Source organism: Bos grunniens, chromosome 2 (assembly GCF_055505025.1).
Source record: "Bos grunniens cultivar Pamir isolate PY7600 chromosome 2, Bosgru_T2T1.0, whole genome shotgun sequence".
NCBI classification, from domain to species: Eukaryota; Metazoa; Chordata; class Mammalia; order Artiodactyla; family Bovidae; genus Bos; species Bos grunniens.
Genome location: NC_141166.1, coordinates 1514470 through 1542321, shown reverse-complemented (window position 1 = coordinate 1542321; position 27852 = coordinate 1514470). Strand labels below are relative to the sequence as shown.

Here is a 27852-nt window from a genome sequence, read left to right as displayed (position 1 = left end):
AATGGGTCACTTTCCGTTCTTGTGATTCTTGCGAAACATGCAGTGTGGTTAGGGTGTGTGTATTTTTAACTTGTGTAGGCGGCATTGTGTTCTCCAAGTCGTCTTCCTCACCCCCGTTTTATCTATTTTTAATTGAAGGATAGTGGCTTTACAGTAATGTGTTGGCCTCTGCCATACATCAACATGAGTCAGCCACAGGTATAGATATATCCCCTCCCTCTAGAACCTCCCTCCCACCTCCCACCCCATCCCACCTCTCTAGCCCTGGTTAAAGTTCCCGGAGTCGTACAGCAAACCCCCACTGGCTGTCTAGTTTATATATGGTAGTGTGAATCTCAACCCCATTTTTAAGTTCCGCTGGTTTTGCTCTGCACATCCTGGCTTCTATTTTCCATTTTCTGCTCTTCTAGAGCACTTAGATGTTTGCCATGGGCATACACTACTTTTATAACAACAACCTGTATGCTGGTTTAAATTATATGGAGACGGGCACTTTAAAAAGTAATTAAATACAGCCCAGTGAGAAGCCTGGGGCCTGGCAGCCAGCTCCAAACTCTTGACGTGCCTCTGGGGGTTCCTCGGGGCTGTAGGGGAGCTGGCTCCCGGAGGTTCCCAGGGAGGGGCGTCCGCCCACCCCTGCCTTCCTGAGGCCGAGTCAGCCCACAGATCTGTGCTCAGTGTCTGCGGCCACATGAAGGCAGGCCCCAGGGCGGCCCCTGAGGCGTCCTGCTTCCCCCGAGGAGCTGGGGGCTCACCCAGCCCCTGTGGGCCTGGACTTGCCCTGACTTCCTTCATCTGGGCCAGTGCAGTTTAACGTGATCTTCATTCATCTCATAAATATTTTTAACTTCATTGAAGTACGGCTGATTTACAGCGTTGTGTTAATTTCTGCTATGCAGCAAAGTAACTCAGCTCTACCTGTGCATTCTTTTTCATTTCTCTTCCATTACGGCTTATCACAGGACATGAACACAGCTCCCTGTGCTAACCAGTAGGGCCTTGCTGTTCAGCCATCCTGTATGTACTAGTACGTCCGCAAATCCCAGGCCCCTGGTCCTCCCCCCGCCACCGCCTGGGCAACCACAAGTCTGCTCTCTATATCTGGGAGTCTATTTTTGTTTTGTAGATGTGTTCATTTGTGGCGTATTTTAGATTCCACGTGTAAATGCTGTCACTGGTATTTGTCTGTTTCTGACTTATTTCCCTTCGTATGACACCTCCGAAGTCATCCATGTTACTGCAGACGGCGTGTACCATTCATTTTGGTGGCTGAGTCCTATTCCATCATACCCATATGCCGTCGTGCGCACGTTCCACGCCCATGTGCCGGCGTGCGCACGTTCTATTCCACGCCCATAGGCCGGCGTGCGCACGTCCCACTCCACGCCCATGTGCCGTCGTGCGCGCGCTCCACAGCCTCTCCGTTCGTCGTCGATGGACACGGAGGTTGTTTCTGTGTCTTGGTGACGGTGCCTAGTGCCGCTGTGAACGTGGTGGAGCGTGTATCTTTTCATATTATGCTTTGTCTGGGAATATCTCCAAGTATGCGATTGCTGGATCATGCGGCAACTCTGTTTTCAGTTATTTGAGGAACCTCTGTACTTTTCTCCACAGCGGCTGCATCAGTTCACATTCCCACCAACAGTTCCCTTTCATCCACACCCTCTCCTGCATCTATTATTTGCAGACTTTTTAATGATGGCCGTTCTAACCAGTGTGAGGTACCAGTGTGTGTTGTTGTTTTGATTTATCCCATAAATATTTTTTCAGCGTCTCTTATGTTTCACGACTGGGTCAGGCCTGGGGGATGGCGAGAGCAGGAGAGACAGCAGGCCCTGCCACCGGGGCCCGCAGTCCAGGGGGCATGGGGGCCACGGTGAATGAAGACTGGCGGCGGTTTCGGCACAGTTGTCCTGAGTCCGCCCCAGAAGGAGCGCGTGAACCCAGGGAAAGCTGCTTTGGTCCAGAATATCAGAGAGGCTTCCAGGAGGAAGGGGGGTTATGCTCTGGGACCGGAAGGAGGGGTGGACTTGGCGAGGTGAAGCGGGGCAGGGCCGCTTTCCAGGTAGAGGGGGCAGCGCGTGAAGGCCCGAGCTTGGAGTCTTCTGGGAGCCGGGAGGCGGCCAGCGAGGGGGAGGCAGACGGAAAGGGGCCGAGGTGGGCAGGTCTCGCGGGGCCCCACGGCCCGAGTCAACAGGGGGCCCCTGACAAGGCGTGAAGCAGGGAAGCAACGCGATCCGGTTGGAGTTTGTCTTAATATCGCTCTGGCTTCAGTCTTGAAAAGGAATCACCTTACAGGTCCCACTTGGAGCACTCAGAGCAAGTTTGAAAATGGCCGGGTGTCCGTTCACCCGAGAGCCCTCAGCCCCTCTGGGTGCCTCTTCTTCCCTCCAGTGTTACGGAGATATAATTGACGTATATCAGCGTGTATGTTTAAGGTACCGCAGAATGGCTTTGTTTATTGATTTGGGCTGCGGCGGGTCTTGGCTGCAGCACTCGGGGTCTCTGTTACACCGTGCGGGATCTTTCGTTACAGCGCGTGGACTCTCTAGCTGTGGTGCGTGGGCGCAGTAGTTGCCGCAGCGAATCCAGAGCACACGGGGCTCAGTGGTGGTGGCCTGTGGCTTCAGTTGCTCTGTGGCACACAGCCTGGTGATTGGACTCACATCATGAAATGGTCACCGCACTCAGTTCAGTGTAAATCCATCATCTCATATAGGTACAGAGTTGTTGCTCAGTCACTCAGCCGTGTCCGACTCCTTGCGACCCCGTGGACTGCAGCGTGCCAGGCCTCCCTGTCCTCCACCAACTCCTGGGGTTTCTTCAAACTCATGTCGTTGTGTGGGTGATGCCATCCAACCAGCTCATCCTCTGGCGCCACCTTCTCCTCCTGCCCTCAATCTTTAGAAATAGAAAAAAAGAAAGTTTTCCTTCCGATGAAAACACTTAACATTTACTGTCTTCACAGCTTTCATTTATAGTACATAGCAGTACTTGTCTCTCTCTGACTTACTTCACTTAGGTTCATCCATGTTGTTGCAAATGGCAAGATTTCTTTTTTTTTAATAGCTGAATACTATTCCATTGTGTATGTGTACTGCATCTTCATTATCCAGTCATTTATTTTTTTTTCTCACTATGTGCCAGGCACTTTTTTTTTTTAACTTTACAATATTGTATTGGTTTTGCCATACGTCAACATGAATCCACCACGGGTGTACACGTGCTCCCATATCTATTCATTACTGATGGGCACTTAAATTCCTTCCATATCTTGGCTATTGTAAATAATAATGCAATAACATGGGAATACATATGTCTTTTCTAATTTGTGTTTTTATTTTCTTCAGATAAAGACCCAAGAGTGGAATTTCTGGATCATACGGAAGTTCTATTTTTAATTCTTTGGAGGAATCTCCATACTTTTTTCCATAGTAGCTGCACCAACTTATATTCCTACCAGCAGTGCGCAAGGGCTCCCTGTACTCCCCATCCTCGCCAGTGCTTATTATTCGTTGTCTTTTTTGTGGTAGCCGTTCTGACAGGCGTGAGGCATTTCATTGTGGTTTTCATTTGTATTTCCCTGTTGATTAGAGATGTTGAGCGTCTTTTCACATATCTGTCCCCCTTTGTATGTCTTCTTTGGAAAGAATGTCTGTTCAGCTTTGCTGTCCATTTTTAAAATCAGGTTGTTTTCTGACCTTGAGTTGTATGAGTCCTTTGTATATTTGGGGTATTAACCCTGATCAGATATATCTGTTACAAACGTCTTTTCCCATTCAGTAAGCAGCTCTTTTATTTTGTTGATAGTCTCCTTTGTCGAGCACAAGCTCTCTAGTTTCATGTGATCCTATTTGTTTTCGCTTGTGTTGCACTTGCCTGAGGAGATAGATCCCAAAAAACTGTTTCTAAGACTGATGTCAAAGAGCACACTGCTTGTGTTTTCTTCTAGAAGTTTTATGGTTTCAGAGCTCACATTTACGTCTTTATTCTACGTTCATGCTTGTGTGTGGCATTTGTAAGAAAGAAGCCCAGTTTGGTTCTTTGGGCGTGGCTGTCGGGGTTTGCCCAACACTGTCTGTTGAAGAAGCTGTCTTGCCCGGGGTAGGCTTGCCCCTTGTCGTGGGCTGACGGCCCCGTAAGTGTGCTTCCTCTCCGGCTCTGTCCGCGCCGGTCATCTGTGTGTCTGTCTCTGTGCCCTCACCTTGCTGCTTTGACTGCTGCAGCTTTGTGGTTTGGTCTGCAGTCAGGCCCCATGTTGCCTTCCCTCTGCCTTGGAGCCCGTCATAAAATGTCTGCCTGTCCATTTCTCTGGGCCCTGCCTCCCCACCCCACTCCAGGCAGTGGGGCACCAGATGTGAGGCTCGTGATGCCCGAGCCAGCCTTCTGTATCTGTCTCTCTGCCTGTCTGTCCCCACCCTGAGCCTGCCTTGGCGCTAACCCTGGCTCTCTCCAGGCATCAGGCGAAGGACTCGTGCTCGCCAGGTCACAGCTGCCCCCGTGGCTGCTCTTGAGTCTCACCCTGGGCCGTCTCCCCAGTGTCCTGTGGGGTCTGCTCTGAGGCTGGGAACATCTGCAGAAGTAGAGACAACAGCGTTGCCCTCTCTCCTCGCCGACGCAGGCATCCTGGACCTGGGGCCCTGAGGGCCAGGGCGCCATCCTGCTGGTGAACTGTGACCGAGACACACCCTGGTTGCCCCAGGAGGACTGCAGTGATGAGAAGGTCTATAGCAAGGAAGGTGCGCGGGCTCAGCACTCGGGGCTGCGAGGAGGGCAGGGAGGGGCAGTGGGGACATTCGGGCCAAGTCTTGGGCAAAGCGGGAGGCGGGTGTGACCTTGGCTCTCCTGAGAACTGGACTCAGGTATCCACTCTTGCTAAGAACAGATGGCGAAACTATCAGTACTGCTCGGTTGGATTGGAACCACGCTCTTCACGAAGCTGCACCTATGTTAAAAAAGGAGCAGAAGGATGTTCCAAAAGTGTTATGGGAGGTCATCTGTGGTGTTGGAGATAGCAACTAGTTCTTACACTTTTCATAATATATATGTTTCCATAATATATACGTTTGGGGTTTGCTTTGTCCTGCTTGTAAAAGTAACAGGCCAACATTCCAGCCACAGTTCTCTTTTGTTTTTCTTTTTTAATTGAGATATGATTGACATACAGCAATATGTGAGTTTAAGGCACACAGCACAGTGATTTGATTCCCATACATCATAAAGTGAGTATCTCAAGAAGTTTAGTAAACATCCTTCATCTCATATAGGTACACAATTAAAGAAATAGAAAAAAAAATCCTTGAGAGGAGACCTCTTAGGATTGACTTTCTTAACGACTTTCACGTGAGACGTGCAGCAGTGTCTGAGATCAGTTGTGTTGTTCCTCGCATCCCGAGGATAACTGGAAGTTGGTACCTCCCAAGTACCTTCATCCAGTCCCCTGCACCTCCGACCCCTGCAGCCCAGAGCGGTTCTCTCAGTTCCAGCCTCCTCTTGCCTCTGCCCGCAGACCTGAAGGACATGTCCCAGATGATCCTGCGGACCAAAGGCCCTGAGCACCTCCCTGCCGGCTACGAGATCGTCCTCTACATCTCCATGTCGGACTCGGACAAAGTGGGCGTGTTCTGCGTGGAGAGTGAGTATCCCCTGCCCACCCTCCAGCGGCTTCTGCCCTCGGGGAGCGTGCTTCACCCTCTAAGGCTCCCCAGGGCCCCCTTAGTCATCACAGGGGCAGGTGGCTGGAGAGGTCCAGGACTGGCCTCTTGGTAATGGACCAGCCATCATCCAGGGCCACCTCAGCCCTGTGAAGTCAGGGCCCCAAGGGCTCGGCCTCTCCGCCCTCAAGGAGTCAGCGGTGACAGTCACGGGCTTTGTGAGTCATCCTCCCCAGACTCATGTCGCCTTCATGACGCCTGAGGCAGGGACCCACCCTCTCCCCGGCCGGTGTTTCTCCTCTTGGACTTTCTGAAAATGAAAAACTGCCCCGACTTTTTTTTTTTGGCATGCCAGGTCTTCATTGCAGCATGGGGGATGGTTAGTTATGGCACGTGGGCTCATGTGGGCTCACGTGGCCTCTGGTTCCCTGACCAGGGATCGATCCCGGGCCCCCTGCAGTGGGAGCGTGGAGTCTCAGCCACTGGACCACCCAGGGAAGTCCCCCGCCCCGACTTTGAAAGAGCCCCTGATGATGCTGTGTGCACCCTCGAGGAGTAGACCCCTAGTTCATCTTGCCAAGGACAGGGCATCCGGGGCCCCCTGTGTGGGAAACATGCTTTGCAAGGGGCTAATGCCCACAGCTGCCTGCTCTGTCTCATGCCTTCTGCGGTTGGCTGTTGAGCGCCCCCGTGCCGGGTGCTGGGTCTCAGCACCAGGATCCCTGGGTCAGCACCCTGCCCTCAGGGAGGGGACAGCCTGTGAGGGAGACGTCACGGGGAGCTTGACAAGGCAAGGACACAAAGCAAGTCGTAGGGGACAGCAGGTGGAGGCGGGAGCCACTGGCATAGAGGGTCGGGGGGCCTCTCCAAGGGGGGCGACATCTGAGTCGAGACCCAAACCAGCCATGAGAAGTGCTGAGTGCTCAGTCGCTCAGTCGTGTCCGGCTCCCTGCAACCCCACAGACTGCAGCCTGCCAGGCTCCTCGGTCCATGGGGTTTTCCCAGGCAAGAATACTGGAGTGGTTTACCATGCCCTCCTCCAGGGCATCTTCTCAACCCAGGGATCGAGCCCAGGTCTCCCGACAGTGAGAAAGAACCAGCCATTCCCGAGCTGAGGGAAGAGCGTTGCAAGCGGAGGGAACCGGTTTGGAGCGCTAGGGGAGCAGGCAGCAGACCGCAGCAAGGGATGTGTTGGAGTCAAGGTCGGCGGACTGGGCAGGGGCCAGGGCAGAGAGAGGGCTTGGATTGACTCTAAGCGCAGCCAAAAGCCATTAGAGGCTTTTAAGCAAGCGACTGTCAAGCTCTGATTTATGTGTTAAAAAGCTCTCTCAGCAAAATAGTTCGCTTTGCGATTTGCCGTGGTGCGGGGTGGAGCTGCCCTGCGTGCCTGTCCCTCCAGGAGCCTGGGGTCTCCTAGCTCTGGAACCCACCTCACAGAACAGGCCCACTCAGAACCGGGGCAGGTCCCGGTGACCCCGGGCCCTCGCCTCCAGGAGGGGTTCCGCCAGGACCGCAGTGGACAGCTGTCACCTGAAGCCCGTCCTCCTGCTGATCCACCCCGGGATCGGGCAGTGACTGCCGAGGGCTGAAAGGTCCCCAGTCAGGCCGGCTCCACTGCCCCAGGGGGCCCGAGCTGTTGCTGTTTACCCCATCCAGGCCGGGGTTACCACGGCGGGTGGGGCTGCTGGCCGGGCTGGAGGGGTACGGGCAGCCTCCGAGGTCACGTTGTGACGCTCGGCCTGCTGCTCCCGGCGGCCCCCAGCCGTGACCTGGAGGCCTTTCTGAGGGTGGCGGTAGCCTGAGGTGTGGCTCGGGATTACGTCCGTCCCCCGCCCAGCCTTCCACGCTGGGCCCCGAGCAGACGGGAGCCGAGCAGACGGGAGCCGCCGCTGGAAGCGCTTTGCTGCGCCATCCCCAGGCTGTGTTATCGGGTTGCCATCCCGTGGAGGGGCACGGCCTCACTGACGCAGCGATGAGCCCGGGAGAGTCCGTGTCCCCCAGAACCGAAGCCCCGGGTGAACACTCGGCACCAAAGAGCAGGCTGAGAGGAATTTTGTCAATGGCGTGGTTTCCTTTTCTTCCTTTTTGCGACATTTTGAGGTCTCTGCCAAACTCCAGGTGTACCGTGGGTGAGGCTGTGTGGTGTTACACGAATGTCACGTGCCACTCGTACCCAGCGGCCAGGGGCTGGGCTGGGGGCTCAGGGGCCCTGAGACGCCATTCTGGAGCCCAGGGGCTTCACATCCCGGGCGTGGGCAAGTCTCAGCAGGCCAGCCCTTGGGTACCTAGTGTGGGATGTCACTCGTGGCTAAGGAGAGGCCTGACTATCCCCCTGGCAACAGAGATCAAATAAGAAACATGTCAGCACTCAGCAGCTGGTCCGTGGAACGCTCCCTGTGGATGACACTGCTTCTCAGGGGGCTGTTATTGTGATCGTTGATTATAGTCAGTGACGTGGACAGGCATCCCCAGTGCTGTTAGGAAGGCCCAGGCGTGTGTACCCCGGCCTCGGATTCTGCCCTCGGGTCTCAGAGGTCAGCTCCTGACCTTTCTCTGCAGAGGTCGGCTCCTGACCTTTCTCTGCAGGGGTCGGCTCCTGACCTTTCTTTGCAGGGGTCGGCTCCTGACCTTTCTTTGCAGGGGTCGGCTCTTGACCTTTCTCTGCAGGGGTCGGCTCCTGACCTTTCTCTGCGGGGCTGCGGTGACTGGCTTGCACCAGTTTTCCCAGGACTGTCCTGGTTTTTGCACTAAAAATCCCTCATTCTGAAAAGCCCCTCAATCTCGGACAAACCAGGACAGTTGCTCACACTCTCAGAGTCTCCTTGGGAGGTGGAATGACTCCACCCTGACTGGAAGGGTGATGCCACGTGCCAGCCTGTGGGCCAATGCCTAGGGCTAAGGAGAGGTCAGGGTGGCTGGTGGGGCCAGCCCGAGTCGCGTGGGCCATGCCATAGAGGGGCATTGTTGGTTCCTGCAGGGGGAGCTGGCCACGCGGAGGCAGGCCCGCGTCCAGCTGGGGATGGGAGACAGGGGAAGGAGGCTCCGGGGACAGTGGCTGATTGTTCCACCGAGTGATCGATCTGCCCGGAGCTGGCCCGAGATACTGTGGGCCACAGACAGAAAAGACTACACACAGATGGGCCAAAACGTGTCCTCGTACCCCACCCAGCTCCCCTGCCAGAGCCCCACCCTCCCAGGCCCAGGGGGAGCCCACACGCACACACATCCCACCTAGCTGCCCTGAGCCGTGGGAAAGTTCTGGAGCTTTCTGGAAAGACAAGTCAGCTTTGTGGCCTGAGATCACTTTCCCAGCATCAGTTCAAGTGCAGCCTGAGACACGTGGTCATGGGAGGCCCTGGGTCCCTGGGGGAGAATTTTCCTTAATGATGCGGAGCCATCTGGACCTCCTTGGTGGTTGGGACACAGGACACGTGTCTTTTCTGCATGAGAAGGATGTCACCTTTTGCTCTGACCTGTGACAAACCCCTTGGGACACGCAGTGTTTCGGTCTGTCTTCCTCATTTCTTGGGCCCACCCACAGAAAGGGAGGTGAGGTATTTTTTCCTTTGCCTTCTATTCCTAAACCATTCAACGAGAAAGTCGTGTTTTTCAGTAAAGGGTCTGCCGATACATTCACAGGTTCTCATAACAGTAATACCAGCGGGTCCCAGCTGTGTTACCGATCATCACCCTTGGTTACCAAGCTTACCTCGGTTCCTGATTTTATCTTGCAAGCACCTTGTGGCATGAGTGTTACTGTCTCCCATTTAACAGATGAATAAACGAGGCTCGGGAAGGTTAAGTGAATTCCCTGGGGTTTTGCAGCTTGAAAGCCAAAGAGGCATCTCTCTGACTCTGGAAGTCATAGCCACTCAGGTAACCCACCCTCAGGGAGCTGTATTTATAACCAAGATCTAATTGAGCACCTTCTCCTATGTGAGGTGCCATCCCGAGCCCAGGCCTCGCTGGTTCCTCTGTTCATTTTGCACACGTTGTAGCCCTCGGGCGCCTGCTCATTAATCGTTCCCTTTGTTGTTGACGACAGCACTAAGCTGAGCCTTACTCTGCCCTTCCAGCTCTGCAGGGCATAAAGAAACTTCTCCTGGAACTGCCTAGGGTCCTACCTCCATGCGTTTGGCAATGCAAGTATTGCATCTTCTCGCTGTGCCCACCTCTGCCACCCCCAAGGGCATCTCAAAGGCTGCCTTTCTTCGCTCAAACTCCTCCCATCCCGCTCCCTTCCTCTGCCTCCCAGTAACCCCTCCAGCTCACTCACCGCAGAGCTCTACTGTGACGCTTCCCTCACCTGTGCGATCTTACCACCAGCTGAGCCTTGCGAGGGGCCACTTCTTGACCCTCTCTGTCTTGCGCAGAGGTCCTTGCCCATGTGGTCAGAGAGCAGTAACTCAGTATATGCACTCTCAATTGGCCTGAAAGTGCTCCCATACGGTGACATGGGCGCACTGGTGCATTCGGCAGATGTTTATCAAACCCAACCTGCGCTGGGCCCGGCCGGGCCTGTCTCAGCCATCATGCAGGTGACAGGCTCTGGGGGCCAACAGCTGAACACTGAGATCATGTCCGTTTGGGCTGGGACAGGGAAGGCCAGGGGTGCAGACGCTGCAGACAGAGCCCCTGGCTTGGTCTCTGGGGGATCTGGGCGCAGTTCAGAAGCCTGAAGGTGGGAGACAAGCCTTCTAAGCAGAGGGAACAGCACTGCGAGGAGCCAGGAGATTTCAGTGGCCTAGGAGTGCGGGAGAAACCGGCCTTTCCTCCCAGCTGCAAACGTGTGCAACCAGGAAAAAAAAATGCACAGCGAGAGACCCACATGCTGATACGGCTTCCACTGTACAGAGGGGAATTGAGGGCATAAGTGGGTGTTTTCTTTATATAAAGGGGAGGAGAGATTGGGGTTCAGAATTAGGGATTTGATTCCCAGCTCAGCTACGTACTGGCTATATGACACCAGACAAGCCATTTTCCCTTCTGGGACTCAGTTTCCTCCTCTGTAAAATGCGAACGATAATTCCCTTCTTCGCCACCACTGGCTGCCCAGTCCTCAGCTTCTCTCATCTCTGTCTCCTTCCTGGGGAGAGCTCACTCACTCTATAGCCGAGGAAGCTGGAAGCTGGGAGGGCGTCTGGTCCGGGGCCACAGGGCTAGGGCCCAGCAGGGCTGGGACGGTGACCGGGCCGCGGCCCTTCCGGTGGCGTTGGCCGCTCGTGCTTTCCCTGTGTGTAGAGGACAAGGGGCTTTGCTGTCGCGCCCCCATCGGCGAGCCTGCCCCACGGTCGGCTGGGGGAGTGGGGCCTGAGCTGGGTCCTTCTTCCTCCAGACCCCTTTTTCGGCCAGCGTTACGTCCACATCCTGGGCCGGCGGAAGCTCTACCACGTGGTCAAGTACACGGGCGGCTCCGCGGAGCTGCTGTTCTTCGTGGAAGGCCTGCGTTTTCCCGACGAGGGCTTCACGGGCCTGGTCTCCATCCACGTCAGCCTGCTGGAGTACATGGCCGAGGTGAGGGCCTTCGCCAGGAGGGGCTCCCGGGGGCGGAGCGGGCTCCCCTTGGAGGAAGCCCAGGTTTGGAGATCTAAGTGCTCCCATCACCTGCACACATCCGCCAGGGCCTCCGAGCCCCGCCCTGGGGGTCCTCCTCACTGTACCTCCTCCCCAGGATGCTCTTCGGGTGTGTCTCTGACCTCACGCCTGTCCCCAGGTCTGCCTGCTCCCTGGAGAGAGTGTGTGTGTGTGTGTGTGTGTGCGCTCAATCACTCAGTTGCATCTGGCTCTTTGCAACCCCGTGGACTGTAACGAGGTGCCCAGAGCAGAAACAGGAAGGCTGAGCCTGGCCTGATTATCATGTGAGCTGACTTCAGGAAGAAAACTTCGATGCAGCGAGATCAGACATTACTTGAGGAGCCAGGCTCCTCTGTCTGTGCAATCTCCCAGGCAAGAATATCTGAAGTGGGTTACCATTTCCTTCTCCAGTGGTTCTTCCTGACCCAGGGATCCAGCTTGCGTCTCCTGCGTTGGCAGGCAGGTTCTTTACCGCTGCGCCAGCTGGGAAGCCCCCATCCATGTGCAGGGTGGGTGTAGTTCTGGGCACAGGGAACCATTGGTTGGCACGAGGAGCAAACTAAGCCACGCGCGTGTGCCCTGCTCTTCCCTCCCTAACGGGCCCTGCACCCTCGCCGTGGGAGCTGCCGAATCACAATCCTGAACCACGTCCCCCCGCTGCGGCCAGACATCTCGCGCACGTGGGCTCCTGGTTTGCAGAAAGTGAGCGAGGAGGCGAGTACTCGCCCCCTAGGGGAGCGGTGCCCCCAGCTGAGGCTGCTTCCCACCCGTAAGGACCTCTTACCAAAACTGCAGCCCCGGAGCCCTGGCTCTCAGGCCCCCTTCGCTCAGATAGAGGGAGGGCCCGGCTGCCCCCTCAGACACGGGCTTGCTCCTCTGCTTCGCCTCTAGACCACTTCAAGGCGAGATGCCATGGGCTCGGCCGCAGGTGAAGCTGGGCCTCAGGGCTATGAGAAGGAGCTCGAGTCAGACTGCCTGGGTCTGAGCCCACGAGACACTGGGCAAGTGAACTGGCCCCGTGCGCCTTGGTTTCCCCATGTGGAAAATAGAAATGACACATGCTTCTGCTTCCTGGGGTGATTGTGAGCATCCAAGCTTGGAGCAGCTCATTCACAACGTGCTCTCGAGTCCCTGGGAGGAGGGAAAGGCAGAAAAAATGGAGATAATGAGATGGGGCGGGGAGGGGCTGCTCCTGCACCCGCAGTGCATCAGGGTCTCAGAGCGGCCCCTCCAGCGGACACCAGCGGAAGGCAGACCCATGCGGGAAAGGCCACCCCCATGCTCCCCACCAAGGGCGGGACGCGGCTTCCTGTAGCTTTCCAAAGCCAGCCATGCAACGAAATCTTACCTCATCTTCCCTCAGGTTCCGGGCAAGCTTCCCGAACCTTTCCTTAAAAAAAAATCTGGACAGAGCAAAATTTCGCCCGATAACATTAAAATGTTCACATGTAGAAAAGAGCAAGGTACCCAGAGCAAAAACTGAGGAAGGCTGGGTCTGACTCAGTCATCGTGTGAGCCGATTTCAGGAAAAGAACTTGGATGCAATGAGATCAGATAGCAGTTGAGATTGAGCTCAACAGTCTGGGTTTAAATACAGGCTTACCCACTTACTGATCACTTGACCTTGGACAGCTTTGTACAGTTTGTGAATCAGAGGTCTGTGACTCAGTTTTCCCATCTACAAAACAAGGATTAAAATAGTATGTACCCCTGAGTATGGCAGAAGTGAAATCTCACCTGTCACAATAGGACCTGGCATACAGTAAGTGCTCAATAATGTACTACCATTGGGAAAGACTGAGGCAGGAGGAGAAGGGGACGACAGAGGGTTAGATGGCTGGATGGCATCGCCGACTCGATGGACGGGAGTCTGAGTGAACTCCGGGAGTTGGTGATGGACAGGGAGGCCTGGTGTGCTGCAGTCCATGGAGTCGCAAAGAGTCGGACACGACTGCGCGACTGAACAGCAGTTACTGGTCTCACCTACTTTGTTAGACAGGAGTGAAAAGCACCCTGACAAGACCTCCTGATCTCTCCCACGCCCAGGAGATCCCTCTGACGCCCGTCTTCACGGACACCGTGACGTTCCGCATCGCTCCGTGGATCATGACCCCCAACATCCTGCCTCCCGTGTCGGTATTTGTGTGCTGGTAAGTGGTAGGCACAGTGCAGACAGGCCAGGCGGCTGGAGCTGGGGCTTCAGGAGGTGAGAGACCTGGGTCAGGTCACGCTCGTTGCTTCTCGGCTGCGTGACCTTGAGCACTAACGTGACCTCTCTGTGCCTCTGTTTCTCTGAGATGGTGACATCACAGAGTCTCTGCGAGGATTAAGTGGGGTGAAGCAGGCAAAGCATTTGTCAAGGTCCTGGAGCAGTTTTTGTGCTCTAAAAGTGATAGCTGCGTTTTCTTTCCCACATCTTTTGGGCCTGTGCTGTCCATGTCCTGAGCCCATCCCCTGCCTCCGGGTTAGGTTAGCTGTTTCTTGGAAATCTGGGAGTCAGAGGTGGAAGGCTTTCAGGAGGCGGGGTGAGAATTCCCCTCCTCGCTTTGTTCATGACCGTGGCAGACACTGCAGGAAGGGCTGAGTTTGCACGGCCTTTGACTCCAGCAGCCTGTGCACAGGTGAGCACAGAGGGGCTTCACCTGCCCAGCAGGGCCCAGCCCAGGGGCTCGCTGCTGCGCCTCCCCCATGGCAGGCCTGTGCCTCCTCACGCTCCCTCCTGGTCTCTCCCTCTTGCCCACGCTTCTCAGCATGAAGGACAACTACCTGTTCCTGAAAGAGGTGAAGAACCTGGTGGAGAAAACCAACTGCGAACTGAAGGTCTGCTTCCAGTACATGAACCGGGGAGACCGCTGGATCCAGGTGAGGCCCCCCAGGCTGGGAAGGACGCGACTCAGGACTCAGGCAAGAGGGGCAGCTTAGTGTCAGCACCCTGGCAGCCAGCTGCTCCGCACGTGTGAATTCTATGTCAGATCACGCGTGTGCGTGTGCACAGGGACATAAACGCACCAGGCGGCTCACTGCAGCTTCTTAGAGGGGCGGAGACTGAAGCAACGGAGACATCCGTCCGTGGGGAGGGGCGACTGCGTGACCGGTCGCCTCTCTGTGGAGCACCCTACAACAGCCAAAGAGGAGCCCATCTGTGAATACAGCATGGCTCTCGAGTTAAGGTGTTCCTTGCAGGAAGATGCACACAGGATGTTACCAGCTTTTTACAGCGGGGTCAGCGAGTGCAAGCACACCAGGGGCCTGCAGAGCCTCTGAGGAAGGCTGCATAAGAAACTCCTGCCGTCGTATGCGAGGGACTGGGGAGGCAGCTGGAGTTCCCTGGAGGCCCCCTGGGCTCACTGGATGGCTCTTCCCACTGTCCCCACAGGATGAAATCGAGTTTGGCTACATCGAGGCCCCGCACAAAGGCTTCCCCGTGGTGCTGGACTCCCCCAGAGACGGAAACCTGAAGGATTTCCCGGTGAAGCAGCTCCTGGTGAGAGGCTGAGGGCCGCCTTGCCGGATGGGGTCGGGGTGCAGCCCGGGGCTGCAGGGCAGAGCAGTGGGGAGGCCTCGGGCACCCCTCTGTCCCCGGGAGTCTCAGGCAAGAACCCCGGAACGGGTTGCCGTTCCTTCTCCAGGGAATCTTACGGACCCAGGGATTGAACCCGGGTCTCCTGTGTTGCAGGCGGACTCTTTACCGTCTGAGACACCGGGAAGCCCCTTGGCAAATTAGTCTGTTGCTTCCATCTTCTCATCTGCAGAATGGGTCATTGGGATAGTAACCTCCAACATCCCTTCCTGCTCTCATAACTGATTCTATGGGAGACAGAGATCTGCCCCTGCCCCCACCTCCAACTTGCAACAAAATACATTTCAAGGAGGAAACTTATAAGCAGTTGTTGGAAAGCCTGGTTCCAACTTCAAAGCTCAGTAAGGCTGTGATTTTTTAGTTCATGAGTTTTTAAAAAAGCAATCTAACCCCCACCCTTGATCCTAGAGGTCATTACCACTCTCTTTTTATGCCCTCAACAACCAATTGGATGAGGACAGAACCCAACTCAGTCTTCCTTGTCCTGACCTTCTGCCCTGAATAGGCAAGGAGAGCTTGGCTGGAGCATAAAATGTAGGTTAGGGGTCTTTCCCAAAGTAACATGCAGGACAGCCTCCCTGAGACACCAGAGCTGCTCAGAGGCAGCCCTTAGCCAAGTCCGCACCTGCTGCTTGAGAACACTCACTAACCTTGTCCCTCATCACAGGAGATGGCAGGGCCATGAGCACACGGCTCTGGAACGCCAGATGGAGCTGGCCTCGAGTCCCAGTTCCGCCCCTTAGCAGCAGCGTGGCCTTGGGCAAGCAACTTAACCTCCTCAGGCCTCAGTGTGCTCGTCTGTGGAACGGGGATTGGAATGGCATCCGTCTCACAGACTTGCTGCAAAGACCGAAGGCGTGATCTAAGACTCCCATGCTGCTCCGACACAAGGACTATATTATTAGCTGCTGTTCTGGTTCTCATTCCCCAGCCCTGGACACCGTCCTCAGTACGGACTGTCCACTTCCTCCAGCACGAGGGGCAGTCACACCGTTCAGCAGTTGCCACAGGCCTGAGAACTGAGGCCTCAGATCCTGTTCTCACTTTCTTCCTGGGTCGCCACTGCCTGCAGTGTTCCCGGCTGGCCTGGTACCAGTGCCCTGGGCTACGTTGTTCCTGGAGGCCCGGGCCAAGCCCGGCTCTGTGCTGCGTGCCTGCCCCCCGCCCCCTGTGTGAGGCTATAAAAGCCCAGCTGCCCCAGCCTCTGGCAGATCACACCTTGCCGTCTGGGGCTCCCAGGAGAGAAAGCGCTAAGCTGCAGCCATTCACCCCTCTGGGCACAGCTGTCCCTTGAGCCTCTGAGCTGGCCCAGGATAAGCCACGTCTTCTCACTCTATGATTTTTATTAGCAAGGATGTCTGTCGGACAAGCTTTGTCCCAGCCCCAGTGCAAGCTCTCAAGCAAGATCCCTACCTTTTTACCAAAAAAAAAAAAAAAAATCATGAAAGGAAACTTAAAATTCAGGGAGTCACAGGGGCTTTACCATACTCATTACGGGGGTTGTATCATGTAACTCCAGTCTGTTAGAGCTCTGTGCTAAGAAGGAGTCTGAGGCTGCATCTGGGCTCAGTGAACACACATGGTTGGTTGGGGCTAGATTGAAATTGTATGTTACTTATCTGACGTTCTTGCATGTTTGGCCAGCTTTCACTTGGTAAGATCATAGTAACAAACAGCCCCCATCCGTCAATAGCTGCCGGGGACCAGCCCCGGCTGATCCAGGGTATTCGAAGGAGAGACGGCATAGGCGAGGATCAGGATACAATAGCTTCAATTAGATATTAATTAAAGATATAAAGAGTAATAGAATAAGGATAGCTCAGTAGGAAAATTCAGTGGAGAAAAGAGGCTGAGTGGCTTGGTTTACGCAGGAGACCAATAAAACTTCAAGACAAGAAGTTTGCACCACTTACGTAGGCCGCAGGCGTCCTTCCGTTCTCCCGAAGGAGAGGAGACACTGAGGCCTCCCCGGTCGGATCTTAGAAGCCCAGGCATAATTAGTAAGCATGGCGGGTTCCGCGCTCCAGATGGAGACTCAACCAGAGTGAGAGAGAGAGCGACATGGGGAGACCAGTATTTCGAGAAACTGATCCCAATTCTTTATTTTCCATGGTCTGTTTTTATACACTGAGATGTTATACAAAAGTCACGCGGGGACAGCAGTCCTGACTTTTATTAAAGTCAGGTGCTTCACACAAATGTATACAGAGGTCTTAGGGGTGTTACATCATCTTCTGGCCAGGGGGGCCTGCTGACAATTTACGACCCTCTCCTTGTGACAGCGGTCAGTCAGTCAGGACACTTATTTCTCCAGGGCTGATTATTCTCAAAACAGACGCCACCCAAATAAAGTTACATTCCTATAGGGTGAGGGTGTAGTGGGTTTTAGTTAAGGAAAGAATTTACTTAGCCTAAGGTCTAACGTGATTAATATCAAAGGTTAATACTTATTTCTTCTATATATTCATTAATGTGTGTAAGGGCAGGGGATGTGGAGACTTAGCAACAAACATTGGCTCAACAAATGAAAAACCCTTCACCAATACAATTTCTAATCAGCCCATTATACTTATACTAATAGTTTTCTAACTTTTCTAAGGAACCTGTTTTTAGAAGGTTTAAAGCATCTCGTGCCTCTCACGGTTGGGAGGCTGTGAGCAATCACATGTGGCCGGACGAGCCTGTCAGGCAGGCTAGAGAACCTTCAGAGGAGTTTGTAGGTTAAAACACTCTTGTCACACCCAAGAGTTTTTATTGACAGGAGCTCTAGGTTAACTCCTTCTCCGAAAGAGGTGGTGGGGGACAGCCCCCCGTAAAGTCAGAGGTGTAGGTAAGAGCACAAAGTAGTAAAGTAGGCAGGCTCTGGTTATGGGGGTAGACGCTCGAGGATTTCCAGGGGGACTCCTGAGGCTCGATCCCACCTTTGCGTATGTCGAGCCTCCTTCCTCATGACCTTTGCCATGGGCGGAGTACCTCACTCTGGCCCCCAACAAATAGCTAACATCAGCAAAGGTCTGTTGCTTGCTCACATCAGCAGAGGAACAGGGATGTCAATGGCACAAAACAAGGACCAATCATGAAATCGCCAGTATTTCTCTGTGTTTAAGAAATAGAGACGGATGCAGAGACACAGATGTGCACGCATGCACACACACACACACACACACACGCTCATACCGACGTGCTCACAGCCTCCCCATGCCGGGTTCCTGCTCTTCAGCGGGAGTAACAAGCAAATGGGCAACCCCCAGAAGCTAAGTGCTCTCAGGGCCATACCAAAGGTGGTGAAAAGTGGTCCTCAGAGGGTGGCTGGGCTGGGACTGAGGGCTCCTGGCCACGGGGGACTAACCACAGGTGTGTGCCCCCTGCCCAGGGCCCAGACTTTGGCTATGTAACCCGGGAGCCACTCTTTGAGACTGTCACCAGCCTGGATTCCTTCGGGAACCTGGAGGTCAGTCCGCCAGTGACCGTGGATGGCAAGACATACCCGCTGGGCCGGATCCTCGTCGGGAGCAGCTTCCCTCTGTAAGAGAAGCCAGGGAGGGGCTGGCGGGGTGGGGGGGGTGGGGGGTAGCGGTTGTTTCTGTCGGAGCAGACTGGGTTGCTCCAACATGGAGTGATTGGCTGGGAGAATTAACCTGCCCATGACTGACAAGATATAGACATTCTTGGAAAGAAAATCAAGTTAGCCTTTACATCTTAGTGTGAATTAGGATCTAACATGAAGTGAAGTGAAGTCGCTCAGTCTTGTCTGACTCTTTGCGACCCCATGGACTGTAGCCTGCCAGGCTCCTCTGTCCATGGGATTTTCCAGGCACGAATACTGGAGTGGGTTGCCATTTCCTCCTTCAAGAGATTTTCCCGACCCAGGAATCGAACCCAGGTCTCCCGCATGGTAGGCAGACGCCTTACCGTCTGAGCCACCAGGAAAGAAACTAAGTAAATGACCCTCTTCCCCAAATGGGAGGGTATATGATGAGATTATAAATAAGGTGGGGAAGGGGTGCAGGAGTTGGAGGAGGAACAGCACTGAGAGAAGATGAGTGGGGGTCTCGGCAATATAGAAAACAAACGTGGGAGCAAGCAGCCAAGTGAGATACTTCTGGGTGCTAACAGATGCAGTGAGGAAGATAAAGCAGGTACAGACAGAACAAGGAAGAGTAAGGTGAAGTAGGAGACATAGACGGGCCCAGATCAAAAACGAATCTTCCAGCCACTGTGAAGATCTTGGGTTATAGTGTAAGGGTAATGGGCAGATTGAAGACCTCAGGGAGTGTAGAAGTCAAGAAGGGCTTCCTGGAAGAGGCGTCACTTGATGGAAGACTGAAAGTGAGATGTTACTCGCAAAGAGGGACATAGGCAGGGGCGGATTGTGGAACGCTGCCTGAGCCTGAGCCCCTCCAGCAGTCCAAGAAGGACCCCTGGGCACAGAAGCTGGCCTCCCTGTACCCACTGACACCCTCAGGGCCTAAAGGCCGGGCTCCATGCCCTTCACACACACCGTGGCTGCAGCTGACACTTCCTTATTCCCCCCTGGACTCAACTGCCTTTCTGGCTGGGCAGTGTCTCTGCAACTCAGGTTCCTTCTCATGACTTTTCTGCTGATGCCACGCTGGGTCCAGGCTGGGTTCCAGGGGCGGAACTCCTGCAAGCCCTCTGGCAAGACAGGCACCACGGGCAACCTTCTGAAGAACTGCCCCCTCCCAACCCCACCCAGGTCCGGTGGTCGGAGGATGACCAGGGTGGTGCGGGACTTCCTGCAGGCCCAGCAGGTCCAGGTGCCCGTGGAGCTCTACTCAGACTGGCTGACCGTGGGCCACGTGGATGAGTTCGTGACCTTCGTCCCCATCCCAGGCACCAAGGTGAGCTGACCTCTGAGACTGGAGCGGGGAGGCTGGTGCGGAACCCCTGTACTACCAGCTCTTGTCAGCAGCGGGGTATCTAGTAGAAGTGGACTGTACAGAGGAAGAAGGAAGGAGGCTGAAGCTGGTTTGTATGTTGTTGCTGTGGCCAGTAAATGTTTAACCCAATAAATCTGAAATTTTAGCATTTCAACATGTAATCATTATAAAAATTAATGATGAGAGGTTTTACGTTCTTTTTTCATACCAAGCATTCAGAATCTGGTGTATGCTTTATTCCTCACACATCTCCACTAAGACCAGCCGCAGTTGAAGTGTCCAATAACCCCACAGGGCTGGTGGCCACGGTACTGGCCGTAATGCCCTGGAGAGCAATGGCGTATGGGCCTGGGGCCCTAGAGAGAGTCTTTCATTTTCTGAAACGCAAAGAAATGTCTGCAATTTAATAACCCTGGAAATCTGGAGCAAATGGCCGGGCCTTTTGGCCCCTTGGAGATGCTCTCCCTCTCTGTCCAAGGTCACCTTTTACTCTGAGCTTCGACTCGACTGCGTTGCTGAGGCAGGAAAATTTCTGTGGCAGGAAGGGTGAGAAATACTCCTCTGAAATAGAGAAATCCTGCCAGGCAGCCTTCGCCACTCGGTGTGGGTGGCTGAGACAATGTGCAGGCAGGGCCCCGGGTCCTCAGGGCGGGAGCCCCCCACACAGCTCGGCCACCTGCCCTCTGCTGACCGGCCGGCCGGACGGTCTCTTGCAGAAATTCCGGATGCTCATGGCCAGCACCTCAGCCTGCTACAAGCTCTTCAGAGAGAAGCAGAAGGAGGGCCACGGGGAGGCCATCATGTTCAAAGGTGAGTGCCCACGGGGCCCTGGCAGCGAGCCGGGCCCCCAGGGGGCCTTTGGGAGGACGGGGCTGGTAAGCGCTTTGTCCCGGACAGCCAGCTCCACTTCCGGTCGTCCAGCCCGCTCTGAGGCTGTGGGGTCATCCTGGTGGGAGGCGGCCCTGGCCTCTGTGGGCCTCGCGGTCGTCACCCCCACCTCAAGCTGCCCACCGCCCCTTATGACCCTCGACAGTGGCCTGTGGTTCTTCGGGACATGGTGTGGGACACTTCAAATGGCACCAGCCCCGAGGAGAGTTAAATGGTTCAAAACCAAAGTGCCGTCTGCACTCGGGGACCTTGCGCTTTGGAAACGAAGCTAGAGAAGAGCGTACATCCTGCAGTTTAGGGGCAGGAAGAAGAGCGGAGCTGACGACGCAATGCAAGACGGCTTCACCACGAGTCCCGGAGCGAGAAACCGTCTGCTTAATTCAGACACATAATTGAGACAGACAGACTGGGAGGAGCTTTGCTCTTAAATTAACCATGGAAACAAAGGGAGCTGATCAGGTGGATTCAGTGAGGCGCCATGACAGTTTCTTAAGTGTTTTTCGTAAATTAGTTGTTGTCACTTTTCAGGTTGGCATCTCTAATCCACCTGATCCCAAGAGTCTGTATCCCTCAGACTGGTTGATACTTACGTACATGACCACCCTCCACGTCCAAAGGCAGCGTTCCTGATGGTGACTAGTGTCTGGGACGGACAAGATAAGACCACTGTCCTTTTTTAATTCCCACCGATAGGAACTTTTTACGTTGGCAGGCATGAGTCTCGACTTTCTGAAAGCTTCTTTCTATATTAACCCCTCAAAGCCCCCCATAGGGTACAGGAGCTATTATCTCTGTACAGATGCGTCCAAGGGGTTGGAGACCGCTCAGCAGCAGCCCCCATCTGTTTGCCATCTGTTTGCTGCACAACTAGGAAACGCAGTGGACCAGCATCAGACACGGAGAAAGGAGTCAATAGCTGGGCTCTGCAGTCTGGCTTCCTGGTCTGCTCACGGGCTCAGCCACCAGCTGTAAGGCCTCGGATGAGTCAGGGAGCGTCTCTGTGCCTCCGCTTCTTCATCTTTAATGCTGGAAGCTACCTGATAGAGATGGGGGGCGACTATTGAGCTACTGCGGTGAATTTCCAGACGGCTCCCTGCTACATAGCGGGTGCTCCCTAAGCGTTGGGGGTCACCAATCAGAAACCACACGGGCCCCCACGAGCGGACAGGAGATAGATGCAGGCCCAGCACAGCACGGGGGCGGGCGTGAGGCGGGCCTGAAACAGGAGGGCGTCGCCGCCTGGCCCCCTGCTTCTGCCACCCTCCCCCTGGCCCGCTGCTCGTCCTTGGAAGGAGGTCGCTTCTGCCACCCTCCCCCTGGCCTGCTGCTCGTCCTTGGAAGCAGGCCTCTTGTGCCACCCCACCCTCGGGCCAGAGAGAGAGCAAGGCAGCGGCCCCCCTCTTCCCTGGCCCTGGTGACATGGCCAGCCCTGGGAAAAGAAGCGTCCGCAGGGGCTGCCCTCCCACGCTCCTGCCTGTTCCTGCTCCATCGGCCTCGTCCTGAGAGAGCCCAGAAGCTGAGAGTCTTGGCAAAGAAGAGCACGAGGCAGGACATAGACCATCCCCTGTCCTCTGACCCCCACAGGCCTGGGCGGGATGAGCAGCAAGCGCATCACCATCAACAAGATTCTGTCCAATGAGAGCCTCGTGCAGGAGAACCAGTACTTCCAGGTGAGCTCGGGCTGGGTCTTGTGGGAGGGAAGAGGCTGCGCCTGTCACAGCCTTGGGGCCGCCCTAGGGGATGGCGGCCCGCCTGCCTGACTTACTCCCTACTGGAAGCTGAGTGGTGTGACAGTAGTGGGAGGTGCAGGCCAGCAGAGGCCAGAAGCAGACAGGAGACCTGGGAAGGAAGATGTACCAAGCGGTGCTCAAGAGCCGAAGTTTCTGTAAGGCTAGAGCCCGCAGCATTTGGGGGAGACCCACAGACACCAAAATACGAAAACTACAGACCTACTTCCAGGAAAACTCTTACAGGAAGATATGCCCTGAAGTTTTATTTTTTAGGGGTCACAGATTCCTGAAGTTTTCTCTCTATGGATGAATCCTACTTTCTGAATTCCTAAATCTCAAAATTATATCCAGAAGTAGAAACCAGTCAACAGGGTCCTATTTAGTTGAATTAGATCTCTGTTTGCATGGGCATATTTAAAGCACCAAGTTTAAAAAAAAACTCGGACATATTGAGACAAAAGGGCACGATTGGCTCATACAAGTGGCAAGTTCGACAGTGGCGTGGATTTCAGGCGTAGGCTCATCAGGGCTCTGGCTCCATCCCTGCACTTCTTGGGCTCTGCAGGCACCCTCCTGGCAGAAGCTTAGTTGCAGCAGTTCAAGGTCGTCCATCCACCCCCCATACCTCCACAAAGAGAGAGGTCTTACATGCCGCCAACAATTAAACAAAAGCTTTGCATTTCACTCTGCGCCAACCTGAACCGATTCTTATAGCCAGAGGAATTTCATATGCTGACTGCCTCAATCCTAGTTTATTGCCCTTGAACTGACCCCTGGAACAAAGAGGCAGGGGCACCAGCCGTCTCAAGGAGGCGACAGCTCAACCCAGCGACTGGCTGCTGCATTTCAAGGGGAGGGGTGGAGGGATGTTGGAGAAGCAACCCCAAGTTTCCCAAAGGTCCCCAAACGTCTCACGGCCGGTTGAAAGTTGACTTTATCACAACCCCTCTCTGTTTCACTTTTTGGCATCAGGTAGATCTGAGGTCAGACCATGACCCCTCGCTTTCCGCACTGGGACTCTGGGCCGCTCACTAAGGACTCTGTCTTAGCTTCCCTCGTCTCTAAAAGTTGAGATGTGTGTGCTCAGTCGCTCAGTCGTGTTTGGCTCTTTGTGACCCATGGACTGTAGTGCAACAGCTTCTCTGTCCATGCGATTTCCCAGGCAAGAGTGCTGGAGTAGGTTGCCGTTTCCTTCTCCAGGGATCTTCCCGACCTGGAGACTGAACCTGAGTTTTGTTAGGCAGATTCTTCACCACCGAGCCACCTGGTCTCCAATAAGGGGATACTAACAGTGTCCACCTCACGAGACTGAGGTTGAGACAAGGAACGTACGTACAGCACTCAGAACCGTACACTTAGGGTGCTCGTACATGTTAGTTTCTATTATTATTAATCAAGACCATCGTCACTGTTACTCTTTCCACCTCGGGTGGCCTGAGGATTCAGTGGGACGCTGCATGGCAAGCGCTCAGGGTCTGACTCGTAGTTGGTGATCAGTAAATGAGTGCTGAGTGTCATTGCTGTGAGCTCCTGGTACGAATTCTGTAACTTTCTCTGCTTCTCCATTACTCCCAGTGCGGGTGGGAGGGGCATGGGAGAGGTGCCCCGTGCTGGAGGAGCCCTGCACGCTCCCTGGAGTGCTGGGGCCCCGGGTCTGATGCCTCAGGCAGGGCTGAGGTGGACAGAGGTGTCGGGGTGCCCCTCACTCGCCCGCCCTCCCTTCTTCCCCGTCACCCAGCGCTGCCTGGACTGGAACCGCGACATCCTTAAGAAGGAGCTGGGACTGACGGAGCAGGACATCATCGACCTGCCCGCCCTGTTCAAGATGGACAAGAACCGCCAGGCCAGGGCCTTCTTCCCAAACATGGTGAGGTGTTCTGGGCTCCGGACCTCACCCAAACTGTCAGTAGGGGCGGGCCAGACTTGGAGGGACCCCTTGCTGAGGCTGGCCGAACGGGAGGCCCAGACCCCAGGCCCGGCTGAGCTGCCGTGTGGCCTCCCACCCCAGCACTCACCCTGCCGGGAGGACTGCTCCTCCTGGTTGCCCCTTGGGATCCTGGGGGAGGCTTCAGCTTAACACAGTGGAAAGTGCTTTGTAAATTCAAAGGCCTTTATAGACGAGAGAGATTCTTGTTATCATAGAGGAGAGTCTTCTAGAGCTAGAAAGAGGTTAAAACACACACACAAGAAACACAGCTGCGTGTATACGCACATGAAAACACGCGTTCACGCGTGCGGTGCGCACACCGATGCACATGCAGCCGCATGCACACGTGTGTCCACACACACACACGGGGCGGTTGCTAGGCTTTCCATGTAGCTCTGCCATGTATGGAGTGCTGAGCCCCCTCTGAGCCTCCGCTTCCTCATCTGTAAAGTGGGGATACTCACAGTCCCGGATCGCAGGGCTGTTGGAGGGCTTGGAGCAGGGCGGGCAGAGCAGGCGCTCAGTGACGGTGACTGCCGCCCCCCTGCCCGTCCCAGGTGAACATGATCGTGCTCGACAAGGACCTGGGCATCCCCAAGCCGTTTGGGCCGCAGGTGGAGGAGGTGTGCTGCCTGGAGACGCACGTGCGCTGCCTGCTGGAGCCCCTGGGTCTCTGCTGCACCTTCGTGGACGACATCTCCGCCTACCACAAGTTCCTGGGCGAGGTGCACTGCGGCACCAACGTGCGCCGGAAGCCCTTCGCCTTCAAGTGGTGGCACATGGAGCCCTGACCTGCCCGGGGCTGCCGTGAGCGGGCCGCAGCCCCACGGCTGCCGTGCTGGCGCCGGACCAGCCTCTGTGGTTCTTAGTGTGACTGCAGGATGCCCTTCAGCGATAGCCATCAGGGAACTTGGGGAAAACGTTTCTACTTTCAATTTCACTTTACTTACAGGACCCGGAAGTTGCCTGGCACACTGGGCCACACAGCGAGGTCGTGGGGAGAGAGAGCCCAGGAAACTGGGCCTCTGCTTGCATGCGAGTTGAGGGTGGGGGTCTGGTTTTTCGAGGGCTTTCTCTTTCTTGGTGAATTTTAAATGGGAGAGTGGAAATTTAAAGCGAGGGAAGAGGGGGGAAAAAAGGTAGCCCCAATTGTCAGTTATCAGAATCAACTAAGATCTCTAGAAGAAAGGGCCTCAGTGAGGGGAGGCGGCCTGGCTCCTTACCTGGTCATGTAGCTGGCAGTGTGTTCACTCAAGGTCACCATGTTTGAAGTGAGTACTCAGCAACCAAAGCCGAGTCAGGCGCTTGTATAACAAAAAGGAGGAAACCCAGCTGTCGGGGCTAACACCACAGGGGCCCGGGTGCCCCCCGCCCTCCCTGACTTCTCCAGACTCTTCGTACCCCCAGAGCACCCCCTGCCTGGACTGGACTGCGGGCCGCCCCTGAGGGGCCTTCCAGCACTGGGGAGGGGTGTGGGGTATCCGTGCCTTGCCTCCCTCAGAAGGGCCTCAGCACCCACAATGTCATCTCCCCCCGTGACCCTCCACGTGGACCGTCCTGAAAGTAGCTGAACGTTTGGCCAGAGTCTATGTAGCCCTGATGTGAAAAGCAAGCCAAAAACCCCAGGACCCAGAACCTCCCCCAGTCTTTAGTCTGTTGTCCAAAGCGGAATGAGAGGAGACGGGAAGAGGCTCTGGGACGGCCAGTTTGCCCAGCAGCCGTGCCCCAAGGGCCAAGGCAGCCGGCATGAGGGGATTCTGGGATCCAGGTGTACCTAGAACTGCCGTCATCCTTTGAAATCCACTGCTGTTTGTCCAGGGGGCCACCCCATTTATTCATTCCTTTCCAGGCTGCCGCAGATCCCCTTGCTTGCCCTCTGCAGTGTAGACACCACTGGCAGCTCCCCACTCCCCAAGGGTCCAATCATCGAGCTTAGACCCTTCGCTGGCAGCAGATTTTATCAGCACAGCCTTCTCCATTTCTGAGATGCTCCTTCTGCCTCATCTTTCTCATGGACCCAGGCTCTCCCAGATGTTTGGGAGTTCCCCCCCGCCCCGACCCCAGCATCCTCATGGCCCCAGAGTTCCGTGTGCAAAGATGCCCCAGGGTGAGCTGTGTTACCCATCTTCTCTGCTGGGTTCTCGATTCTCTGGCCGCCCCTGACCCATCTCCTCTCACGGCCTCCACTTCCTGCTCTGATGCTGTCTCTCCAGGCAGCTAGACAAGGACTTCTTCCCCACCAGCCACGCTCAGACCTCCCCGCCACAGGACACAATTAAAGACCCACCTCTCCTCTCCAGATGTCAGGCGCAAGACATAAAGACCCTGCCCTAACCTCCAGCCCCAACAGCCAGTTCTGGGCCGGCTACTGGCCTTAGAGATGGACCGATGATCCCCACTGAAGTTTATTAGTACATGCTGAAAATCCTCTCATTTGGACATAATCAGATTCATTCTCTGGCTCCCACTGAAAAGACTTAGTTTCAGCTTTAAAATTTCCTTTAAGGGCAGCTGACTTCAGAGAATAAGTGAATTATAATTCCACTTCGAGAGTTAAAAAGGAACTGATTTATAACCAATGAAAAGGTTGTAAATTTGGATTCCTGAAGAATGAGATCTTGGATTATTCACTCATTCAGCAAACCTGTATTGTGTGTCTGAGTGCCGGGCACAGTGGTGGGCTCTGAGGGTACAGGGCCCGGTAGCAAGCAGGTTCTGGCCCTTGCCCTTGCCTCCAGGAGGCAGCCACCCACATTTAAATGGCCAGCATCTGCCCTTTCAGTGATGCACTCTTTAGAAATACCAGTTCACTATATTCAGGGAATGCACAGGGTGCAGAGCTTCCACAAGTCGCTGTCGCAGTGAAATGAGAGGGGTGGGTCTTCTTTAAACAAGCCTCCTGCCCGTCCAGCTGGGCCAGTGCCCCCCAGCAGATGGGGCCCCAGCGCCTTCAGAAGCTGCTGTTCCCACTTTGGGAACAGCGGCTCCTGCCTTTGGGGCCCAAGCCCCAGGTTTCTCCAACCCCAGAGCTGAAGACACCAAGTGCCTATTTGTGAATGTTTATCTAGAGACTTAGAGTTTGCTGTGTGTTTTTGTGCTTGGTTAATGTGTGTTTGGGGCTTTCATTTTTTCTTTTTTAGTCTGCCTTAAGGGGAAGCGCGCACTTCCCGTGTGGAGACGGTGTGTATTTCTGGATTTTTCTAAGGCTCTCCCCATCAGTAAGTTAGCAGTTGCTGATGACTCTGAAGCCCCCAGGCCTCAGACGGCCTTCCCCATCTTGCTTGCCCACCCGTGTGACTGCCCTTGCCGTGGATATCCCCCCAGCATCCCTGGGCTTGACATTCTTTCCCACCCACCACCTTCTATAAACATAGGCCTAGAATATACTTCCGTGTTGCAAAACTCAGCCAAGGTCCTGTTTCGATCTTTACTTTGAAATCTTTTAAATAAGAGAGCAGAGGGTATTGTGAAGATGACGAGAGGCGGGGCATGGTTTCAACTTTCTGGATGAGAGGCGATGCTGGAGATGGCGACATGTTGGGAAAGAGCCTGATTAAGCAGCAACAAAATAAATGGTCGGAGGGAAGTCCTGTGGCTG

At 54.9% G+C, this 27852-nt stretch overlaps 1 protein-coding gene and 1 long non-coding RNA gene across 5 annotated transcripts in view; one reads left to right on the top strand and one right to left on the bottom strand.

Moving 5' to 3' along the window:
• PADI2 (peptidyl arginine deiminase 2) overlaps positions 1-27840 on the top strand; it is a 58085-nt gene extending 30245 nt beyond the window's left edge. The window contains exons 5-16 of one of the 3 annotated variants that reach the window (XM_086324832.1): positions 4622-4739; positions 5510-5635; positions 10990-11168; positions 13275-13378; positions 13979-14090; positions 14605-14712; positions 18182-18333; positions 19526-19670; positions 20426-20519; positions 22182-22267; positions 24066-24194; positions 24812-27840. In XM_086324832.1, coding sequence (XP_086180958.1) covers positions 4622-4739; positions 5510-5635; positions 10990-11168; positions 13275-13378; positions 13979-14090; positions 14605-14712; positions 18182-18333; positions 19526-19670; positions 20426-20519; positions 22182-22267; positions 24066-24194; positions 24812-25045 — 1587 coding nt within the window. In that variant the 3' untranslated portion in view covers positions 25046-27840. Of the gene's footprint in view, positions 1-4621; positions 4740-5509; positions 5636-10989; positions 11169-13223; positions 13379-13978; positions 14091-14604; positions 14713-18181; positions 18334-19525; positions 19671-20425; positions 20520-21396; positions 21570-22181; positions 22268-24065; positions 24195-24811 lie in introns of those variants that run through there. The other 2 variants (XM_086324824.1, XM_086324839.1) reach the window with 2 other exon arrangements.
• LOC147377233 (uncharacterized) lies at positions 20955-24839 on the bottom strand. Of its 2 annotated transcripts, none has more exons than XR_015136350.1 (2): positions 24343-24813; positions 20955-21634 (listed from the first exon to the last, which is right to left on the bottom strand). It is a non-coding gene; the product is annotated as an uncharacterized LOC147377233 (long non-coding RNA). The 2 variants fall into 2 exon arrangements; XR_015136351.1 differs by having other exon boundaries at positions 21256-21634; positions 24719-24839.
• Positions 27841-27852: the final 12 nt, after the last annotated feature.